Source organism: Notechis scutatus, chromosome 8, assembly GCF_049901735.1.
Source record: "Notechis scutatus isolate UNSWTSFEM ecotype Mainland chromosome 8, rNotScu1.2, whole genome shotgun sequence".
Classification (NCBI taxonomy): Eukaryota; Metazoa; Chordata; class Lepidosauria; order Squamata; family Elapidae; genus Notechis; species Notechis scutatus.
This window is the reverse complement of record NC_142016.1, coordinates 12,212,002-12,232,364: the sequence shown is the minus strand read 5'-3', so window position 1 is coordinate 12,232,364 and position 20,363 is coordinate 12,212,002. Positions and strand designations below refer to the sequence as shown.

At 42.3% G+C, this 20,363-nt stretch overlaps 1 protein-coding gene and 1 long non-coding RNA gene across 7 annotated transcripts in view; one reads left to right on the top strand and one right to left on the bottom strand.

Moving 5' to 3' along the window:
* SYTL1 (synaptotagmin like 1) overlaps positions 1-20,363 on the bottom strand; it is a 48,738-nt gene that overhangs the window by 1,648 nt on the left and 26,727 nt on the right. For all 6 annotated transcript variants that reach the window (XM_026676086.2, XM_087970686.1, XM_087970688.1 and 3 more), the window contains exons 5-13: positions 19,169-19,220; positions 18,418-18,481; positions 16,882-16,970; positions 15,784-15,912; positions 13,243-13,409; positions 12,437-12,539; positions 9,970-10,131; positions 3,110-3,188; positions 1,662-1,761 (exon numbers count right to left, since the gene is read on the bottom strand). In XM_026676086.2, coding sequence (XP_026531871.2) covers positions 1,662-1,761; positions 3,110-3,188; positions 9,970-10,131; positions 12,437-12,539; positions 13,243-13,409; positions 15,784-15,912; positions 16,882-16,970; positions 18,418-18,481; positions 19,169-19,220 — 945 coding nt within the window. The remainder of the gene's footprint in view (positions 1-1,661; positions 1,762-3,109; positions 3,189-9,969; positions 10,132-12,436; positions 12,540-13,242; positions 13,410-15,783; positions 15,913-16,881; positions 16,971-18,417; positions 18,482-19,168; positions 19,221-20,363) is intronic.
* LOC148129890 (uncharacterized) lies at positions 358-5,195 on the top strand. The gene is made up of 2 exons (XR_015750457.1): positions 358-2,347; positions 4,064-5,195. It is a non-coding gene; the product is annotated as an uncharacterized LOC148129890 (long non-coding RNA).

Below are 20,363 nucleotides of genomic sequence, written 5' to 3'. Positions count from 1 at the left end.
TATATACTCTCCTTAGATGATCATAGGACCATTCAGCATTGGGGGGGAAAAACCCACAGTCAACCTAAAATGTAATGTTCATTCTGGTCACATCAGATTGCACTACCTTTCTTTGAAGGGTTGACCCAACAAATCACACAGTTGTCTAGTTACATCTAAAGAGAAGTCCCATCCATTGACAAGGGCACTTGAATTCCATCGGGTTCACTGAGTCCAGAATTTAAAATTATCCAAGTGCACCACTGCACAAACACCCCAAGACTAGCATTCTGTGCCATGCAGGAGCCCATCCAATATAGACACAAACAGATTACTAGGACACCACGATGGGAATTGCTTAAATGCACAACACACAGACAGGCTTAACCATAATTTCAAATGGGAAACACAGCATCCTAGACCAAGCCAAGTCCAAAAATGCTAGAGAATTCCTGGAAGCCTGACAGACAAAGCAGCTATCAACAGCCATAGAGAGGTAAACAACATCTACTTACCATTTAAAAGAGACGACAAAACAACAAAAAAGGAATAAAAAGGCCCAAACATTTCCCTGCCGGCAAGAACACCCAGATAAACTGAGATTAACATCAAGATTAACACCAGACAAACAACAAAATTGTAAACAACAACACAATCAAGGAATTAACAATGAAAACAATTAAAAACAACCTAATCAAGCAACCACCAAGAATATTCACCAACACAGACAGGGCAAACAACTTGTATGTAAACAGAGCAAACCCCACTCTCCCTTTTAGCACTCATGATGTTATCTAGTTGGGTAATGAAACATCTGCAAGAAAACAACCAAGTTCTGAGTGCCCCAAGAACCTTACAACCATGTGTCTCTATATTTTTCCCCTTTTAGGCCCAAATGAGTGGGGGATTTTCTGTTGTGTCCCTGGCACTGGGTGAAAAGGAATTTTAAAAATGATCTGGGAGCTCTTCTACAAGACTTTAGTACATTAGTTAACTGTCTTTTGGGTGCTGATGCAATAAAATAAGGTAAATCTAGAAATTCCTTCTTTCTTAAAAGTTTGTATCTTCCCTTTTGTAGGTATGTGGGGTTAAAAAGGGCAAAAAAAGTGGGGAGAAGTAAACTGCCAGTACTGACTGGGTCATCATGGATTCTCCACTCCCCAAAAAATAAAGGGAGAGAGAGAGAGAGAAATAGAAAAAAAGAACAGTTTGCAAACACTTATGGCGGATAGGCAACCATAAGAAGCCAGCTACTACTTATCACCACCGCATCCATGGCTGTCTGATGCCACCCATTATAGTGTTTACTCTGCGGAATTGGCGTGTAAACACAACCAGTGTGACATCGATTCTTTTTTTTAAAAAAGGAACCTCTGAATAAACTATCATGAGCAACTTCTATAACCAACTATAAACCTTCAAAGTATAGATAACAGGTTCATTTTAAATACATTTATTTTCCTGTCATCAAGAAAGAATGAGAGAAGAAATATATTGCAGGTCTTTCTGGGGACAGAAGGAGAAAAAGAGACAGGCAGACAGAATAATTCTGATTGTCCTACTGAGAAAGGCCAGGGACATTTATATACACATCAAGCTATGTAATACTTGCCTGGCCTTCAGTTGCTTAGCCAACCCAAATCTTTCCCCATTACAAGAGACTTACAACCACTGATAGTTACCATTGAACGAAGGCATCTACTGTGGTTCCCCACTGAGGTACAAGGTTCTCTGCATTCTTGACCCACATATGGAGTTCTCCGGTGGGAGGAAGTCCTGGTTCTGAAATACAATTGTGTTAAGAAAGGGGACTCTGGAAGACATATCCTTCACCCTCAACACAATACCAACCTCTAATTCAATACCCTTCCTTAGCCAAAATCATGCAAAGATTACAGATCTATGTTACTTACTCCAGATTTTAGAACCTGAGCTTCTTCCAGCACCCAGAGTTAATTAATGATTTCTGGAGTCAAAGTCCCTTGGATTCCTCCCAAAACAATGAACTGTTATTCTCGAAGGTATCATAAAAGAAGTTTATTTGAGCACAAATGCCTGCCAGTGACAGTGGGTTGGAGTCTGCAAAAGCAGTAATAAATATGTTGGTTTTCAAGTGCCAGAAGTATTCGTTTGGGTTTTTTTATAGCTTTTTACACAGCTGCATCTCTGGAACATGTTCCCCCAAGAGCCCTGAAAACCAGCCCATGTTTTTCACTGTCCTAGAACTGGAAGAGAGGGCTTCCTCCCTTTTAAAGCCAGTGGAGAGAAAGATCACCGATTGCACAAAATAGAACTGTTTCCCCTTCTCCTCAAACATCAGAATTTTTAAAGTGATGGATCAGCTGCATTTCACCCAACCCACCAACTAGTAAGAATTGTCTCTTCTTATTCTTTTATTATTATTTAGAGGACTATCTCAGTATTTCTTCCTGTATAAAATCAAGTCCTGCCCCTCTCCCCGATGAAACTGGGTTATACAATTTGAAGTTGCAAATTTGAAGAGCAACAAAGTTGATTAGGGGTCTGGAGGCTAAATGGTACGATGAACAGTTGAGGGAACTAAGTATGTCTAGCCTAATGAAGAGAAGAATTAAGGGGTAACATGGTAGTTTTCCAATACTTGAGGGGCTCTCACAGAGAAGAAGGGGTAGAATTATTATCCAAAGCACCAGACAGCAGGACAAGAAACAATGGGTGGAGGAAGCTCATTAAAGAAAGATCCAACCTGGAACCACGAACACATTTCCCGACTGAACAATTAATTAATGGAACAGCTTGCCTTCTAGAGTTGTAAGCACTCCATCATTGGAGGTTTTCAAGAAACAATTGGACAACCATTGTCCAAGATAGTATAAGGTCTTCTGCTTTTATTTATATTTCATGTTTCTAGACTGCCCATCTCCCTCAAGGAGAGGTTCTTGGGTTGGACTAATAACCATCAAGGTCCCCTCAAGGACTCTATGAAATACTAGTTTTATTCATTCTCATTACTCTATTTGAGGTCAGTTAAGGACCTTTGGGAGTCATAAATGGTGGGCATTGCAGAAGGAACGGACATTTCCATTCCAGTCTGAAACCATAGCAAGTAAAGGAGAATGGCTAAAAAACCCAGAGATCCTTTAAATCTCACCTTCTGATCCAGCTGGAATAAATTTCAGGGCCAGGCTGAGTTTGCCATGGTTGGGGACCATATCTGGTGTAGCAGGAATCTGAAAAAGCAGAAAGGAGAAATTCAGCCAAAAGCAGACATGTGGTTATGAGTTCCAAGGTTTCTTCTTTCTATATAAATTTATTCATTCAATCAATCACTGAATTCAATTTAGTGTGGTCAAAGACCAGTATAGATAATAAACAAATAAAAATTAAACAGAGTTAAAATACACTTGTAAAATAACCTATCTAGCAGCTAATATGGGAAATCCAGGATATAGCCTATACTAAATTATAATGTAAACACTAAAATTAAGCATGATACTTAAAATGTACTATAATTCTATGAATTAGAATGTTGGCTGCTTCAAAAATGGTTGTAGATTTGAAAGAACTCCAGGCAAACTGCACAAGTCTCCATTGAAGCTTCTAATTGCATTATCTAGGTTATGTCCACAATGTTGCATTGCTGAAGGGAAATTTTATTCAATCAAGCATTCACTGAAAATATTGGAATTGTAGCTAATAGGAGGGTATGTGGAAGACAGGATTGAAATTTACATTGAACGATCGTTTTAAGGAGAATTTGTATAAAACGATGAATCTGTCAGTGACAGAATCAGCACTATACTTTAAATTCCAATTAAGATGGTTTATTGCTCAAGCCTATAAACAATTATCTAGTCAACTAATGGTCAGCAATAAATTGGCACTAGATAACAATCAATGGAATTCAAAAGGGTTGGACTTTTTGAGCGTTTATGAACATAACAATTCTAGGCTAAATCCTCTCATGACTCCACTTCCAGGCTCTGCCTCTTCTTCCCCAACAGTATCACTGGCATACGGCACTGGATAAATTGTCCAAAGTTATTAATTTGAAATATTTGTTGGAAATGTAATCAAACTGACAGAACATTTTTTTCATCTTTAGCGGACATACAACAAAGCTAGAAAATATTGGGTTCAACTATGCATTTTGACGCAGAAGATTTAAAAGTGACTGTACAGTTCAAATCAGAGGCTTTTGTTTTGGACTTCATGGAAACATATTATGGAACTTTCTTTTTATATGTGATAATGGCAGCAAAGACTTTTATGTGCTTAAAAGCTGGAAGAACTTATAAATATCCATAATGGGAAAATGGATGGTGAAGCTGACAGCCTTGAAAAGACTCGTTCAAGATTTTATTTCTACTTGAAAATCATTTTTGGGACTGTTTTGAGAGAAATATTAATTAAACTTTGGGCACGATGTATTTTTAAAAATCTAGATCTGTACCAAAGGAAGTTGGAAGTCAGGTTTTTTTTCTTTCTTTTTTCTTTTTTCCCACTCTCTCCTCACTTTTATCTCTTTTCGTTCCTGAGCATTTCCCCTCCAAATCTTTTTCCTTTTTCCTTTTGCGTTCATACATTTTTTGAAAATCAGTAACATTATACAAAAGAAACTGTTGGAACTACAATCTCAGAATCACCACCCAACACGGGGATTCTGGGAACTGCAATCCTAGCATATCTGTGCAGTGTTACAGTTTGGGGGAAAGCTGATGGGGACTATTATGGGAAATTCAACCGGGACCCTATGGGAAGCCCTAAGTAGCCCTGCCTAATGGAGATATGGGAGCTGTCCAGGGACGTCTGGTGCTGATGCAAACCTGGAGCAGTGGCACAATGGATATGTGTATGCAATGACAGCCGTTTCCTCCCTCTGTTCTCTAGTCTTTCCCCCAAGTAAATCCTCAAGGAGCAGCTTTACATGTAAAATACACATAAAATTACAACAGCATATGTGTGTTTGTCTGTGTGCCCACATGTACAATATTTCTCTAGGACAATTGTGAATATATGCCCTTCTTTACGATTTATATTGTTTTAGTTTCCTAGTATGATTTATGTTGATTGCTTATTTTGTATCCTATGACTATCACAGTTGTATCTTATGATTTATGATAATTTTTATGATTATGATGACTTATCACATATAGCTTTTCGTACACTGAGAGCTTATGTACGAAGAGAAATTCCTTGTGTGTCCAATTAAACTTGGCCAATAAAGAATTCTATTCTATTGTATTCTATTCTCTACTCTCTAATCCCTTCTCTTCCTCTTCCCCCTTCCCTTCTGTTCTATTCTACTCTCAGGACTGCTCAGACGGAACACAGAATGCAAGGCTATCCTTGTGAATCAGGTAACATTTTCTTAATATATAGCACATCAATGATGGTAGATGGTAGGTTTTTTTCTAAGGCTGACTCAGTCGCATAACTATGCAAGCAGCATCCAGCTAACGCACACAAGAGCTTCACCTCTCTTTCTGTCCTCCTATGCTTGCTTATGTTCTAATTGCTATACCATTAATTATCTTCCTGCCTGCATTGGAATTGCTTCTCCTAACAAGAAATCATGACTATACTAAGCCTTGGCTAGCTACCTAGGCATTATGACATTCCCCAAAGAGTTAATCAAGGACTTAATAAAGAATAGCACCTCCCGTTGGCAAGGCAACCTTGATCTTCTTTTCATTGTCTTCAGATCCTCTTCTCTTGCTAAGAATCTGTGCCAAGTACACAGATCCCATGCCATGTCATTCTCCTCCTGATTTCTATGTCAACTCATTCTCAGTGATCTTGAATTGCCCTAGAAATTGTCTCTGTTCAGCAGCTCACGACTGTGTAATTGCATCTTTGCTTGCTAGTCATTTTCTCCTCGTTTCTCTTCCCTCTCTGAATCCAATTTCAACATTACTAACTTCCCGTTAGCTTCTTAGACCATTTCAGCTTCCCTTCCCTGGAGAGATTATCTCTGTTGAAAAACCCAGGAGTTTCCCAGCTTCAAATTATCACAACTATAGTTGTCAGTCTGGGGGGACATGTTGCAAGAGGGCAAATAGCACCTGCCTCCTCTCTTCTGTCACACCCATGAAGGTAATGTTCCTTTAGGCCAGTATTTGTCGACCTCAGCAACTTTTAAGATGTATGGACTTCAACTCCCAGAATTCCTACCGTGTTTCTCCAAAAAGAAGGCTGGGTCTTATTTTCTTTTGATCTCTGAAAAAACAACTAGGCCTTCTTTTTGGAGGGTTCTAATTATTGACTCACCTCGCGGTGGTGGCACCGGTATCCCCACCCAGCAAGAGTCCGCTGCTGGCCCACTTCTTCTGCGGCTGCTTGCCACCATTCACACGCATCGCTCCAGCCTCTGTTTTGCCTTCAGATGCTTTCCAGAAAGCCCTCTGCAGCCAATAATAATCTGTTATTGGCTGCAAATGTCTTCCGGCAGGCATTTGAAGGCAAAACGGAGGCCAGGGCGATGCATGCGAGTGGCGGCAAGCGGCTGCAGAAGAAATGGCCACAGAAGAAGGCGAGGCAGGTGTCAGGGTGTGCAAGGCCTGGTAAGTAGGGCAGCTCCACCCCACCCACCCCACCACCCATAGCTTATTTTTTACCTGTGTGCCTCACCCCACCCTCTGCACCCGGGGAGGGCGGAGTCTTAATTAGGGCTAATTTGAGACGGGGCTTAATTTGATCACAGGCACTCAAACATGTGATAGGGCTTCTTTTCAAGATAGGTCGTCTTTTTGGAGAAACGCGGTACCTACAACCAACAGTTGCCCTTCCTCCATTTCCTTTTTTTTAAAACTACAATAATTACCAATCCATAGGAAGCCTTCTGCAGTCTTTTCATGTATTTCAGCAGGACTGCAGAATACAGGTAGTCCTTGCCCCATTTTATGACCTCCCTTGCAACAGTTGTTAAGAGAATCACTGCAGTTCTTAAGTTAGTAATGTGGTGGTTTAAGTGAATCTGGCTTCCCCACTTACTTTGCTTGTGAGAAGGTCACAAAAAGAGATCCCATGAACCCCGGGACACTGCAGCCGCCATAAATATGAACCAGTTGCCAAATGTCTGAATTTTGATCACGGGACCATGGGGATCTTGCAACGGTCATGTGAAAAGCAATCATATCACTTTTTTTCAGTGTCGTTGTAACTTCAGTCACTAAATGAACTCTTGTTAAGTCGAGGAATATATATATATATATATATATATATATATATATACACACACACACACACACACACACATGTGTGTGTGTGTGTGTGTGTGTGTGTGTGTGTGTGTGTCTATTTCACCACCCACAAAGAGCGAGATTGCAAAACAGGGCAATAGTTGGATTCTAGGATAAGAAATTGAGGCTGGGAGGTTTCACCACATATCACTTGCACTCTGCATTGAACTGCAGATCCTCCTTCACCATTTGCAGTGGCTCTATGACTCAGTGGACTTTTCCACTTCAAAGAGCCACCTTTGTCTGCACACCTACACAAAATTAATTCCCGTCTCAGCATGAGCTTCACCAGAAGCAGAAAACAGGACATTGTCGTCTCCACATCTTCCTGTGGTTGCCAAGTGAACTTAATTGGAGATCAGATTTCAAACGTTAAGTGAACCAATAATTCTCTGAGGATATAAGCAGAAGGACTGCCCAGGGATGCCAATCTTCCTCTCAACAGTTACATATATATAATTTTAATCAAACCTCTCTAAGATTACACTATCATTCCCTTCTTTCTATAACCTACTCTTTCCAATCACCCAAACCGTAAATCACAATATTGTCTTCTTTTTTACGCAAAAAAACCCGTTTCCAATCATTGGTGAAGGTCAATAATGACCTTTCTCTAACCCAAGAAGTCAATTTTTCCACCTCAACAAGTCCTGTCAATTTCACTAACTATTCCTATATAGTGGGTAATGCCAAATCTTTCCATCTTTGTAACTATAATAATCTTGCCACACTATTTATACAGTTAAAAAATATATATCTTCCATGACTCTTTGTTAACTGTGTAGCCATCAGTCCTAAAAGTCCTAATCTTTAAAATTGTCTATCCCTGTGTATATTGCAATCCGTTTTTAAAGCTTTTTTAACGTCCCTCAAGCATGATAAAATGTCCCTTCATGTTGTTACATTTGCAACGTAATTTTGGAATGCCTTTATACATGCTAGATCAGGGCTCTCCAACCTTGGCAACTTTAAGACTTGTGGACTTCAACTCCCAGAGTTCCTTAGTCAGCAAAGCTTTGCTGGCTGAGGAACTCTGGGAGTTGAAGTCCACAAGTCTTAAAGTTGCCATGGTTGGAGACCCTTGATCTAGATCATGGGTGTCAAACTCACCGCGTCACATTGATGTCACGTGACGTATCACGTTTTTTGCCTTTGCAGAGCTGGAGTAAGCGTGGCTTGCACATGGCCTCCAGTTTGACACCCCTGTTCTAGATAATTTCTCTGGTCTCTCTGTGTGTGTGTTCTGTTATTTCCTTTCTCTTTTTTTCTTGTCTCTTTTCCTTTCTTCACCCCTTTTTTCCACATTTAATATATTGTTTTCTTTGAATCTATTTCTCATTGTATATGTAAAATCTTTTAATAAAAAAAACTATTTTTACAAAAGAGGGGTGCTTGGATCACTCCTCGCCACCTTTTCCTCTCGTGTTAAATTTTGTTTAGATTTAGACCTAAGGAAAGGGACATTGTTGGTTTTTACAGGTACTCCTTGACTTACGACTATAACTGAGCCCAAAGTTTATGTTGCTAAGTGAATCATTGGTTAAGTGAATTTTGCCCCATTTTACAACCTTTCTTGCCTCAGTTGCTAAATGAATCACTGCAGTTGTTAAGTTAGTAACACAGCTGTTCAGTGAATCTGGCTTCCCTATTGACTTTGCTGGTCATAAAGTTGCAAAACGGAATGACGTCACCCCTGGATGCTACAACCATCATAAATCTGAACCAATTGCCAAACGTCTACATTTTGATCACATGGCCATAGGGATGCTGCAAAGGTCATAAGAGTGAAAAATGTTATGGGGGGAAGAGTTTCAGGCTTGCCATATTCCTAAGGTGGAAGGAGTGGAGATAGAGTTGTTTAGGCTAGGAGGTTCTTCTTCCTGTGGGAAACGAGCTGTCCGTGCTGAGACCTGGAGGTGGAGATTGATGACATCAGGCAACATTGATTTACTTCTATTGGGGAATGTGATTTTGGGGGGCTGTTTCTAATTTCTGATATTATTTGGTGTAATTCTGGATTGTGTCAGATCCGGGATTACAACAGAGTTTGTCAATTTGATGCTTTCCTAAATAAAAGAAATTGTTTTTGGAAGATGGACTTTGCTCTTTTCTTTTTAGATGGATTTCATCACTTGGAAAACCTGACATCGCTTTTGTTAATACCGTTGTAACTTCAAACAGTCACTAAATGAGCTGTTATAATTCGAGGACTACCTGTATTATAAATAGATCCCGGCACTTTAAGATTTAGCATTGGTACCTAAACGCTATAAACAAACAAATCTGGCCACAACCAGGGTTTTGGTTTAGTTGGCAGTTGGGAGTCCAAGCACTAAGCTTTCTTCAATTCATCGTGGTCCAAAAAGGAAGGACTAAGCCAGGTGTGAAGAGGGTCAGAAGGAGAGAAGGAAATATTTTGGGAAAGTTTGCAACATCCTTGCCATCAGGATGGTAGGCTTGTACCTGACCTATACGACTTTCAAACCACGGATAGAAACGCAAAAGGATACAACTGCTCTCCATGCAGAATCAGTTAGCTTAGCAGAGCAGAACTAAAACGCTGAGGAGAAAAAGCTATAGTGTTTACTTTTCTAGGAGGAAGAAATTCTGATAGCCACTTTCATGGAGAATTAGATATCTCATCTCTATCAGCCGCATACAAAATTTCCCCTTCTGTTGCTAACGCAAGGCGAGATGCCACAGATGCTTCGGGAAACTAATACGAGGATAGCCATTTTCCCCATCGTCTGGTCCAACAGGGGTCACTTACTTTGGGCTGCAGGTTGAACCACTTCGGGCTTGTGTTGCTCCAGTCCCAGGTATTCAAGGCCATCTCCACTTCTCCCAGGAAAAGGTTTCGGCCCAGTGAATCATGATGCCAGACAGACAAGTTCAGGATCCTCCCGTGGAGTTCAGCCTTTTCAATCTTATACTGTAGATCAAGATGGGTGGAAAAACATAAGCAAAGGGAAGAAGAAAAAGAGTGTTTAAGGGATACTCCAACGGTCCATCTAACGGTCACGTAGAGCAGCAGCCCCCAACCTTTGGGACATCAGGGACCAGTTTCATTGGGGGGGGGGGAAATCCATGGATCAGGGGGACAGGGGAAGGGTGTGGTTTTGTGTGCTACCTAGCGCAGTGTTCTGACCCAAACTTGTTCCAAGGAAACAAACACCAGACGGAGGTAACAGCAAAACCTTTTAATGATTCTTTACTAATTCTGTTCCTTCTCGGATAAAAGGCTGTTTCAGAGTAATTGTCTCTGATAAGAAAGGAGCCTTGCCAAGGTTGTGCAAGGCTGCCAAGAACACTAGATAAAGTTGCCAAGAAATATTTCAAACACAAAGAGTCTCCAAACACCAACCAAGATATTCTGAACGTCCACAAGGCTTGAGTGCAAAAACTTTGCTTCCTGCAAAGAACTCCGGTTTCTCAGCTGGCTTTTATCTCTTCAGGGAGGGGCCATTACCTTGCAGACTTACTCCCGAGTCGCCCATGCTGCTGGCAGCTGCTCTTTCCTTCGAGCAGCCCTGAGTGCATGCGCACTGGGCACAGGCTCCTCGGGGTCTTCATCACTGCTGCCAGCCTCCACAATCTCCGAAGGCAGCACTCCACTCCCTGATGGTCCTGGCCCCATCCCTGCATCACTCGCAGGCCCCTCATCTGAGTCCTCGCTCTCCAAGACCTTAGCCGTCTGCGCCTGCTGCTGGCGAACTACAACATGCAGATGAAGCTTCAACATGCTTGCATGGCCCAGTTCCCAACAGGCCACAGATTGTCACCGGTTGGGGAACTCTGATGTAGAAACATCAGAAACATCTGAAAGATGTTCAGAAACATCTGAAAAGTAGTGTCTTCCCATTCCTGATTCAGGTAGGAGAAAGCAGTGGGCATCTTCCCCTTAAGTGTCTCATCTCCAACTTTGATATACTGTATTTCTCATGTAGAGCAGAAGTGGGCAAAAGGTCAGGACTACATCTTAGCCATGCTGCCTGAGGAATTCTGGGAGTTGAAGTCCACCCATCTTCAAGTTGCCCCGGTTGAGAAACGCTGCTTTAGATCAAGGATGTCAAACTCAACGGCCTATGGGCCGGATGTATCACGCCCTGGCCGGGCCTGGTTTAGCGAAGGGGGAAAAAGTCATGACACATCACATGGTGATGCCGTGACAAGGCAAGTTTGACACCCTTGCTTTAGATTAGTTGAATATAAAAGTTAACCCCATTCTGATGTTCTCAGGAATGTTCTGTTCTTCCAGAACCACACTGAGCAGAAAAGGACTGAAGAGTTTTCCAGAAGTCAATTGTCTGGAACAGAATTAGAGTTCTGTGGTGTTCCAGAAATGGCTTGCTTCTGAAAAACTACCAAATCTCTATACTAGGAAATAGCAATAGCATTTAGATACCGCTTCACAGTGCTTTACAGCTTTCTCTAAGCGGTTTTATAGAGTCAGCCTTGCTCCCAATAATCTGGGTCCTCATTTTACCCACCTCAGAGTCAACCTTGAGCCTGGTGGGATTTGAACTGCCAAATTGCAGGCAGCTGGTAATCAGCAAAAGTGCCCCTCTAACCACTGCGCCACCGAGGCTCAATGTCTGCATTAGGAATTCCAGGAGAAAGAACAGAAGCATTTGAAATGTGGATTTACAGACGGCTGTTATGTTGGGTTGATAAAATCAGAAATGAGGAGTGACAAGCCACCTGGGAAAGCTAAGGGAAATCATCCAAACCATACAAAAGCGAAAGTTAGAATATTTTGGATCTGTGATGCGACACCCAGAAAAATACAGCATACTTCACTTGATCCTCCAGGGAAATATTGAAGGCATGGCTTCAAAATCTAAGGGACTGGTTTGGACAAAACTCAGCAGCACTTTTTCATGCGGCTGTTGATGAAAATAGGATCACTAATGTCCGATGACAGATGGAGAAGGAGGAGGAAGAGGAGGAGGAGGAAAATTAAGAAAGAAAGAAAGAAAGAAAGAAAGAAAGAAAGAAAGAAAGAAAGAAAGAAAGAAAGAAGGAAGGAAGGAAGGAAGGAAGGAAGGAAGGAAGGAAGGAAGGAAGGAAGGAAGGAAGGAAGGAAGGAAGGGAAGGGGGAGAGGAGAAGGAGAAGGAGAAGGAGAAGGAAGATCTTGAGAAGGCTGGAAGGCTCTGTCCTTGGAAAGGTGATTTTATGCACAACTTTGCTTTTGATTAGTAGGAACTCACATCAGAAGCTGCTGCTTCTCCCTCACCTTAAGAGTCTCATTAAAGATAGGATCTAAACTTCTCTTCTTGACAGCAGTTTTCCTCTTGCTGTGATTGGATCTGTCAGGAAGCAGGTAGGTTTTGACATATCTAGGTGGGCGAGAAAGGCATTACAAATTCAGTGTGAGTCACCATGACAGTCTTGCCCTAGTTTGGCACCTGATGTCCTGGAATGAGGTTTTAATCATCCAAGGCATTTCTATAAAATACACCATTCGTATCACCAATGATGTACAAACAGGTCTGTATAACGGCCTTTGGCCAATCACATTTGATTTGCAGACAAGCAATCTGTTTACAGGATGTAAGTTGACCTCATTTGCCTAAGTATATCATTATGTAAAATTTATATTACCTGGTTATGCAAACTATGCCAGTTTTACACCAGTGCAAAAGCTATCCCAAATAGTCCAGATCTAATTCATTAGAGGTAGTCTTCAACTTACAATTGAGCTCAAACTTTCTGTTGTTAACCGAGACATTTGTTAAATGAGTTTTGCCCCATTTTATGACCTTTCTTGCCACAGTTGTTAAGTGAATCACTACAATTGATAAGTCAGTGCCACGGGCTATTAAGTGAATCGGGCTACTCCACTGATTTCGCTTCTCAAAAGGTTGCAAAAGGGGATCCCATAATCTTGGGACACAGGAACGGTTGTAAGAATGAACCAGTTGTCAAGCATCTGAATTTTAATCACATGAACATGGGCCTGGTACATGGTACCTCTGTATTCAAGGATGTGGGAACTATTGGTCGGCAGCTAAGAACCATCCCCTTCTTCCCCAAACGTACGGATCTGACCGCTGCTTTTTTGCTTCAGCAAGATCCCGGCATTGAATGATCTGGATGTGGAATTCCTTCTTGGAGGAGTCGTAACGCAAGGAGAACTGGACGCAACCACGGACGTCGATGCTCCCAATATCGTTGTCGCTGAACATGCTCGCCATACTGCCACTCATCTGCAGAGAGATGGGAACAAGGATCAAGAAAAGAAGAGGCAGATTCCCAAGGCAGGTCAAGGACAATGTTTTGGTCTGGAGCGCATAAAATCTTTCAAGGAAATTGGAAACAATACAAAACTGTTCAATAGCTATACTACGCCCAGTCTAGAACAAACAATTACTTACTGCAATTGTTTTCCTCAGGAGGAAGAGGAGGAGGGGAGGGAAAGGGACAGAAGGAAAGGGGAGGATAGGGGAGGGGAAGAGGAGGGAGGAGAGGGAAGAGGGGAGAAAGAGGGAAGGGAGAGGGAAGAGGAGGAGACAGGAGGGAGAAGGGAGGGGTGGAGACAGGAGGAGAAGAGTGGGGAGAGGAGAGGGGAGAAGAAAGGAGGGGAGGGGAGAGCGGAGGGGAGGAGAAAAAAGAGGGGAGAGGAGAGGGGAGGGTAAAGAGGAGGGGGAGGAGAAAGGAGGGGTGGGAAGAGGGGAAGGGAGGAGAAAGAAGAGGGAAGAGGAGAGCAGAGGGAAGAAGGGAGGGGAGAGGAGATGGGAGGGGAGGAAAGAAGGGAAAGGGGAGTGGGGTGGGAAGAGGAGAGGGAAGGGCACGGGAGGGGAGGGGAAAGGAGGGAGGAGAGAAGAAGATGGGAGACAAGGGGAGAGGAGATCCAAATTAACTGAGAGTCCTAGAGAGGTTCTCCTACATCTAAGTATTCCCTCCACTTAGGGGGTAGACACATCATTAAAAGAGGCTGGAAAGAGAGCAACAAAACAGGGAGAAACTTGGAGGCTGTATCCTAATAATTACGATTTTAAACCACTGGGTACAGAAGAAAAGCTTAAGGGGAGACATGGAAGCAGTCTTCCAACGCCTGAACGGCTGCCACTAGGAAGAGAATATAGATTTATTCTCCACAGTGTCTGAAGATAGGATAAAAACCAAACCCTGAATGATTTGCATGCATAGATCCAGATTTGAAATAAGAAGTTATTTTCTAGTGGAGCTAGTGGAACAGCCTGCCTCCTGGATTTATTCAAATAGGCATTTGTCCGGGATCTAAAGATACATGTACCTGTCCTCCAACATTCATTCCAGCCCTAAGATTGAAACCCACCCAGGAAAGGATAACAGGGAAATTAGTATTTTCTGCTGAAGCAAATCTGTAACTCCTTCACCCCAAGAACCATTTTTGCAATTCTTGGGACTCCTGTTTTGCCCATAACTGCTAAAAACCGATGACCCCGTTTCCTGCCATATGGAAAGATGAAACACAGCAAAACTAAAGTCCTAATAAAAGTTTAACATATTTTAAAATGCCAGGACAAACCTTAATTTTTTTACCCAAACCTATGTGCTGATATCAAAGCTAATTTTCATATTTTGGGGCAAAAGATACAAATCTGATATAGAATTTAATTCAATGTGGAATCCAGTTTTGGACTATAAACACTGAACAGGTTTGCACCGTAGATAATTTTTTCCTATTATTAGTAATTAAGATTAAGATATTGATCTCTTTATGAGCAAATTCAGCAAATTCCTTACATTAAGCAGAAATGGTTACAATTTTTTATCCTAGTTTATAATTTAGCATTTGAGTCATAGTGGTTACAGTTGTGAAATGCTGCCTAATACTCTGATTTTAATTGTGATCTATTTTACTATTGACTTAAAGTTTGCAATTGGCACAACATACTGTAATGTGGGATACCTAAAAATATGCAGATTTCTATCAGTGCCACTAGGCATTGATCTTTCTCTTCTCTTCTGTTGTCTTCAGGTATTATAAATATTATTATCATTATGAATTCCAGCAAAATGTTTTGCATCATCACCCTATATCCATGATGGCGAACCTATGGCACGTGTGGCACAGGTGGCATGCAGAGCCATTTGTGCCGGCACACAGGCAAGCTTACTCACTGTGCATGCGCATGCATAACAGCTGATTTTCGGCTGGTTTGAGGCCTTTTTCGGCCTCCTGCAGGCTTTTCAGGCCGAAAACTAGGCCCATTTCGTCACTTCCTGTTTTTCCAGAAATACCAGAAGTGACGAAACGGGCCTAGTTTTTGGCCTGAGAAGCCTGCAGAAGCCTTCCTGAAGCCTCTGGGAGGCTGAAAAAGGCCTCAAACCGGCCAAAAATCAGCTGTAAGGCACAGTTCAGGTAAGGGGGCGGTGGGGTATGTGTGGGTGGATGGGGATTGCACACGCCTGCGTAGAGGCATGGGGAGGCGCGCATTGCCTTCTGGGTGCTGGCACATGAGCACGAGTGTACAAGCACATGCACAATTTTTGGCACAGGAGCCCAAAAAGGTTAGCCACCACTGCCTTATATAATGTAGCTTCTACCTCCCCCAGAAAATGTTACATTCTTATTGCAGCCATGAAATCACATACCGTGGATGAACTCAAACTGGAGGCGGAGGAGCTAGCATTCAACCCTTTATTCGAGGGGCTCACTGGATTCGCCTTGGAAGGGGATGAAACCAAAGCTGACCCTTGTCCATTTTCCAATCCACTGTTATTCTATGGTTTTGAAATAATTGGGAGAAGAAAAGAAGAAAAGCTGTTCCCACAAGATGCCTGCAATATGGTAGTCTCCTAATCTTAAAATCCATCATTGTGAAATCCCAACTGCAGGAAGGCATCTACGAGACCGTACATCAAAACTTTAGTACAGGAGTGTTAAAACTTGTGAAAACACATTGTCGTCACATGATGTATCGCAACTTCCCCCCTTCACTAAAACAGGGGTGGGTGTGGCCAGTGTGCGACACATCTGGCCCACGGGCCGTGAGTTTGACACCCCTGCTTTAGTATGTCCTTCTGTATGTGAATTCCCAGTTGGAGTAAAAATTCAGTGTTACCAATCCCCATTCAGGGATGGAGAAGCAACAGACAACATATGCTGTGCGTCTCATTATAATAAGTAGCCAAACGATCTGAATGAACAAAAGTGGCGTGCGTTACTTTAATTGTTCAGATTCTGCCTGATATGGACTGTGAGATATATCTATATATAAAAGGTAAAAGGGCTCTAGGGGGCAGTGCTAATCTCCGTTATAAAGCCAAAGAACCAGTACTGTCCGAAGACATCTCCGTGGTCATGTGGCCGGCATGACTAAATGCCGAAGGCACATGGAATGCTGTTACCTTCCCACCAAAGTGTTCCCTATTTTTCTACTTGCATTTTTACATGCTTTTGAACTGCTAGGTTGGCAGAAGCTGGGACAAGTAACGGGATCTTACTCCGTTACACGGTGCTAGGGATTCGAACCGCTGAACTGCTGATCTTTCTGATCAACAAGCTCAGCGTCTTAGCCACTGAGCCACCGCGTCCCTTACACACACACACACACACACACGTGTGCATGTATGTGTATGGATATATATATAAATGCTCAAGCTCCATTCAGTCACCCCTCAAGCCCACCCTGACGCAAAGGGTTACAGGGTCTTAAAAGAAAAAGTAAGAGGCCACCTCTGCCTTTGTACCTGCATTGTGTCCTTGACAGCTGGATCCACTCCAGGCTGTTCTTGTTCCTCTATCTCGGAATTCAGGCTGCTAAATGAACTGCTTCTCTCTGCAATGGCCAGCGGGGTGAATGGATAAGGACAAAATGAGGCACGAGGCTTGGAAACTCAACAATTCTGTGTCAAGATTTAATGCTGCCATCCAGTCATAAGATACAGCACAAATGAGAACTGCCACAAAATGTCACAACATGGGAAGTTCCTGTTCAAAAGGCCAGCCAGCCAGTTCCATGCCATTTGCATCCAACACCCAGACACCCACCCACACAGAGACAGTGGGGTCATGCCTACTTCATCATTGGATGGTTTTGGAACTTTCCCCCAAATCTTAGAAGATTGTTTTCCTAAAGCAGAGGTCTCCACGCTTGGCCACTTTAAGACTTGCTAAAAGAACTTTTAAGCATGGCTGCTAATGGCTTTATGCACAGTAGGGATGGAGAGGAAGAAACTGACTATTGCTTTTTGTAAATGGTTTGCTTCGTGCTTTGGAAACAAACACATAGCTGGTCAGGGAGAGAAGGTCCCAGGGCCACCATAAAAGATTTTATTGCTTATTGGTGCTTTCTGGGACCTTCACTATATTCTCTCCTCCCCAACACTGGTCTTTGCACTGAGAAATGGCTTTCTTCAGTACAGATGGAAATGCTGTCCTTCAAAACGAGAACCCTGATTGGGAGAAGGAGTGAATTTTCATCCGATTACAGTGGTACCTTGGTACTCAATTGTTTCGAAACTCATCGAAGTTGGTACTTCAATGCATTTTAATGAAAATTTTTGACCTGGTACTCATTGTTTGTTTGGTACTCAACGTATAACAGCAAAAGCACTTAGAATTATATGCTGCTTCACAGTGCTTAAACAGCCCTTTCTAAGCAGTTTACAGAGTCAGCAAATTGTCCCCAACAGTCTGGGTCTTCATTTTACCAACTTCGTAAAGATGGAAGGCCGAGTCAACCTTGAGTTGTTCAGAATCGAACTCCTGGAGCGAGCAGTGAGTTAGCCTGCAGTTCTGCATTCTAACCACTGCATCACCATGGCTGAAGCTAGAACTTGTCGGTGTTGGTTGCCTTATCACTTACTACGTTATTCCTTACGGGAAAAATTTGTTTGGTTTTCATCATTTTTGGTACTCTTCATGTCTCCCGGAACCAATTAACGATGAGTACTGAGGTACTACCGTAATGGCTATGGGGATGTGAATGCTGCTACCTTTTCCTGATCTCTGAGGTCCCAATCCTCCTCCTAGTTCAGGAGGACCTATGTGGATATTTACACCAAAAAGAAAGAACGACACACTAATGCAGAAGTCTCCAAACTTGGCAACTTTTAAGACTTGTGGACTTCAATTCCCAGCTATGCTGGCTGAGGAATTCTGGGAGTTGAGTCTTAAAGTTGCCAAGTTTGGGAGGGGCTGCACTAATGCAATTGAATACATTTCCCACGTATTTGTTTTGTGGCTGCCCCAGGCACAGATGCACATTTCTTATGAGTTTTTACCTAGAGTGTTTTCAACAGCCGATTCTGGGAAGCAGACCACATCCTTGGACGTGAGGTTGGGCTCCTAAGAGAGAAAGGAAGAGAATTGACCTGCTGTGGTCGTTGAACACAAGTGATCTGAACACAAATGTGCTTTCAGATCCTTATCTGCATAAGCCAAACAGCACCAGCGACTGTAACTTACACCCAAGAACTACACAGCCCGAGCCATTTGTCAAAGTCGTCTGAGGTGTACAACAACCAAATGCTCTCAAATTTGCACGTCTCTAGGGATATTTGCAGATTTCTAATAAATAAAAGTCTTCTTCCTTAGATTTTTCAAATGTTATTTGCACAAAACTCAGAAGGCATTTGAACTCAGAACGAAGAATCAAGATTTTGAAAACAGGCCAATTTAATACCAAAGAGCAAACAGTGGCTTTCCAGATTTTGCCAAATTTTAGTCTTCTTATGACTAAGTGAGAACTGGAAGTACAGAAGCGTCTAGAGGTTGCTGGCTTGGGTTTCTGGAACTGAATCGATATTTCTGCATTTTAGAAGTGACGCTCAGCTATTCACTTTCTGCTCCCTGTGTGCTATTGGCAGGGAGACCATTAGAAACGAGCATATCGGGTAGACCTTCCTTCAGCTCCGGCATCTTGACTCTACTGTTTCACTTCCTTGGTATCACTGCCATTTACAACTGGCACAAATGTTCACAACCACCATCCACTCTGGATGAAGGATTCCTTGTCCATAATAAACCACTTACCGGAGTCTTGGTCAGTTGGAATGACTGAGGCACGGAGGTCTTAGGGAGCAGTCTATAAGGAAATGGAGATGTGATTAAAATCATAATTTTAAAGAAAGTTGTCTGCTTCCATCCCCAGGAGATGTCTGGTTGAGCTGCTCATAAGGGCAATTTGGCCTTGAACCAAACCTTGATTACATCTTAGTTTGATTATGGCTTTATTTGGTTCATATAATTTCATTCTATAATCTGTGGACCTTTTATTTGTATACATTTGTTTGTCATGTATTCTTTCTGAAGCATCTTTTGTGTAAAGTACCAAATGTCCTTGGCATTCTACAAATAACAGCACTAAACATGATAAGGATTTAGACATATTCTAAAAGGAAAGATTTGTTTTCTGGAAAATGTTAAAGGACCGTGGATGGACAATGTCAATGCTATTCTTCAAATACCTGAAGGGTTTTTACAGAGGAAAAGAAAACATCTTGTCTTCTACTGCCCCAGATAAGGATAAATTTCAACTGAAAAGCATTAATCGTAAAAACAGTTAAAAGTGGAGTGGAGTGGCCAATTGGAGTGGAGAGCACATGACTCGGGAGATGATACTGAACTACATTTCCCAGCTCTCCTTATTACTGACAACGCTAGTGGGTGATCCTGAGAGCTGTACTTCAGTATCATCTGGAACAGAGGTCTCCAACCTTGGCCACTTTAAGACTTGTGGACTTCAATTCCCAGAGTTCTGGGAGTTGAAGTCCACAAGTCTTAAAGTGGCCATGGTTGGAGATCCCTGATCTGGAGGACACAGGATCTCCTCTTCAATATAAAGGATTCAGGGACTTTCCCTTCAGTTGAGATCTCCAAGAAGAAGTTGGATTATTATGTCTCTGGAATGTTCTACCTCTGGATTTCCTCAAAAACTTTGCATTGCAAATGGGAGAAAGCAGAGCCCCACAGGTGTTATGCAGATGATAAGCAAGATACTCAAAAGTTTAACAGTAAGAGAAATAATTCTATCAGGTTAAATCAAAGAAAGGAATACATTGATTTGTGAAGGGTCTAGATCAGTGGTTCCCAAACTTTTTCAGTCCACCGCCCCCTTGGTGCTACAAACTCATCCTCAGTGCCGCCCACCCAGGGGCGGAATTCAAATTTCTGTGGGCGTGGCCTAATTTGAGGGCATGGCCTGCTGGTCACATGACTGGGTGGGCGT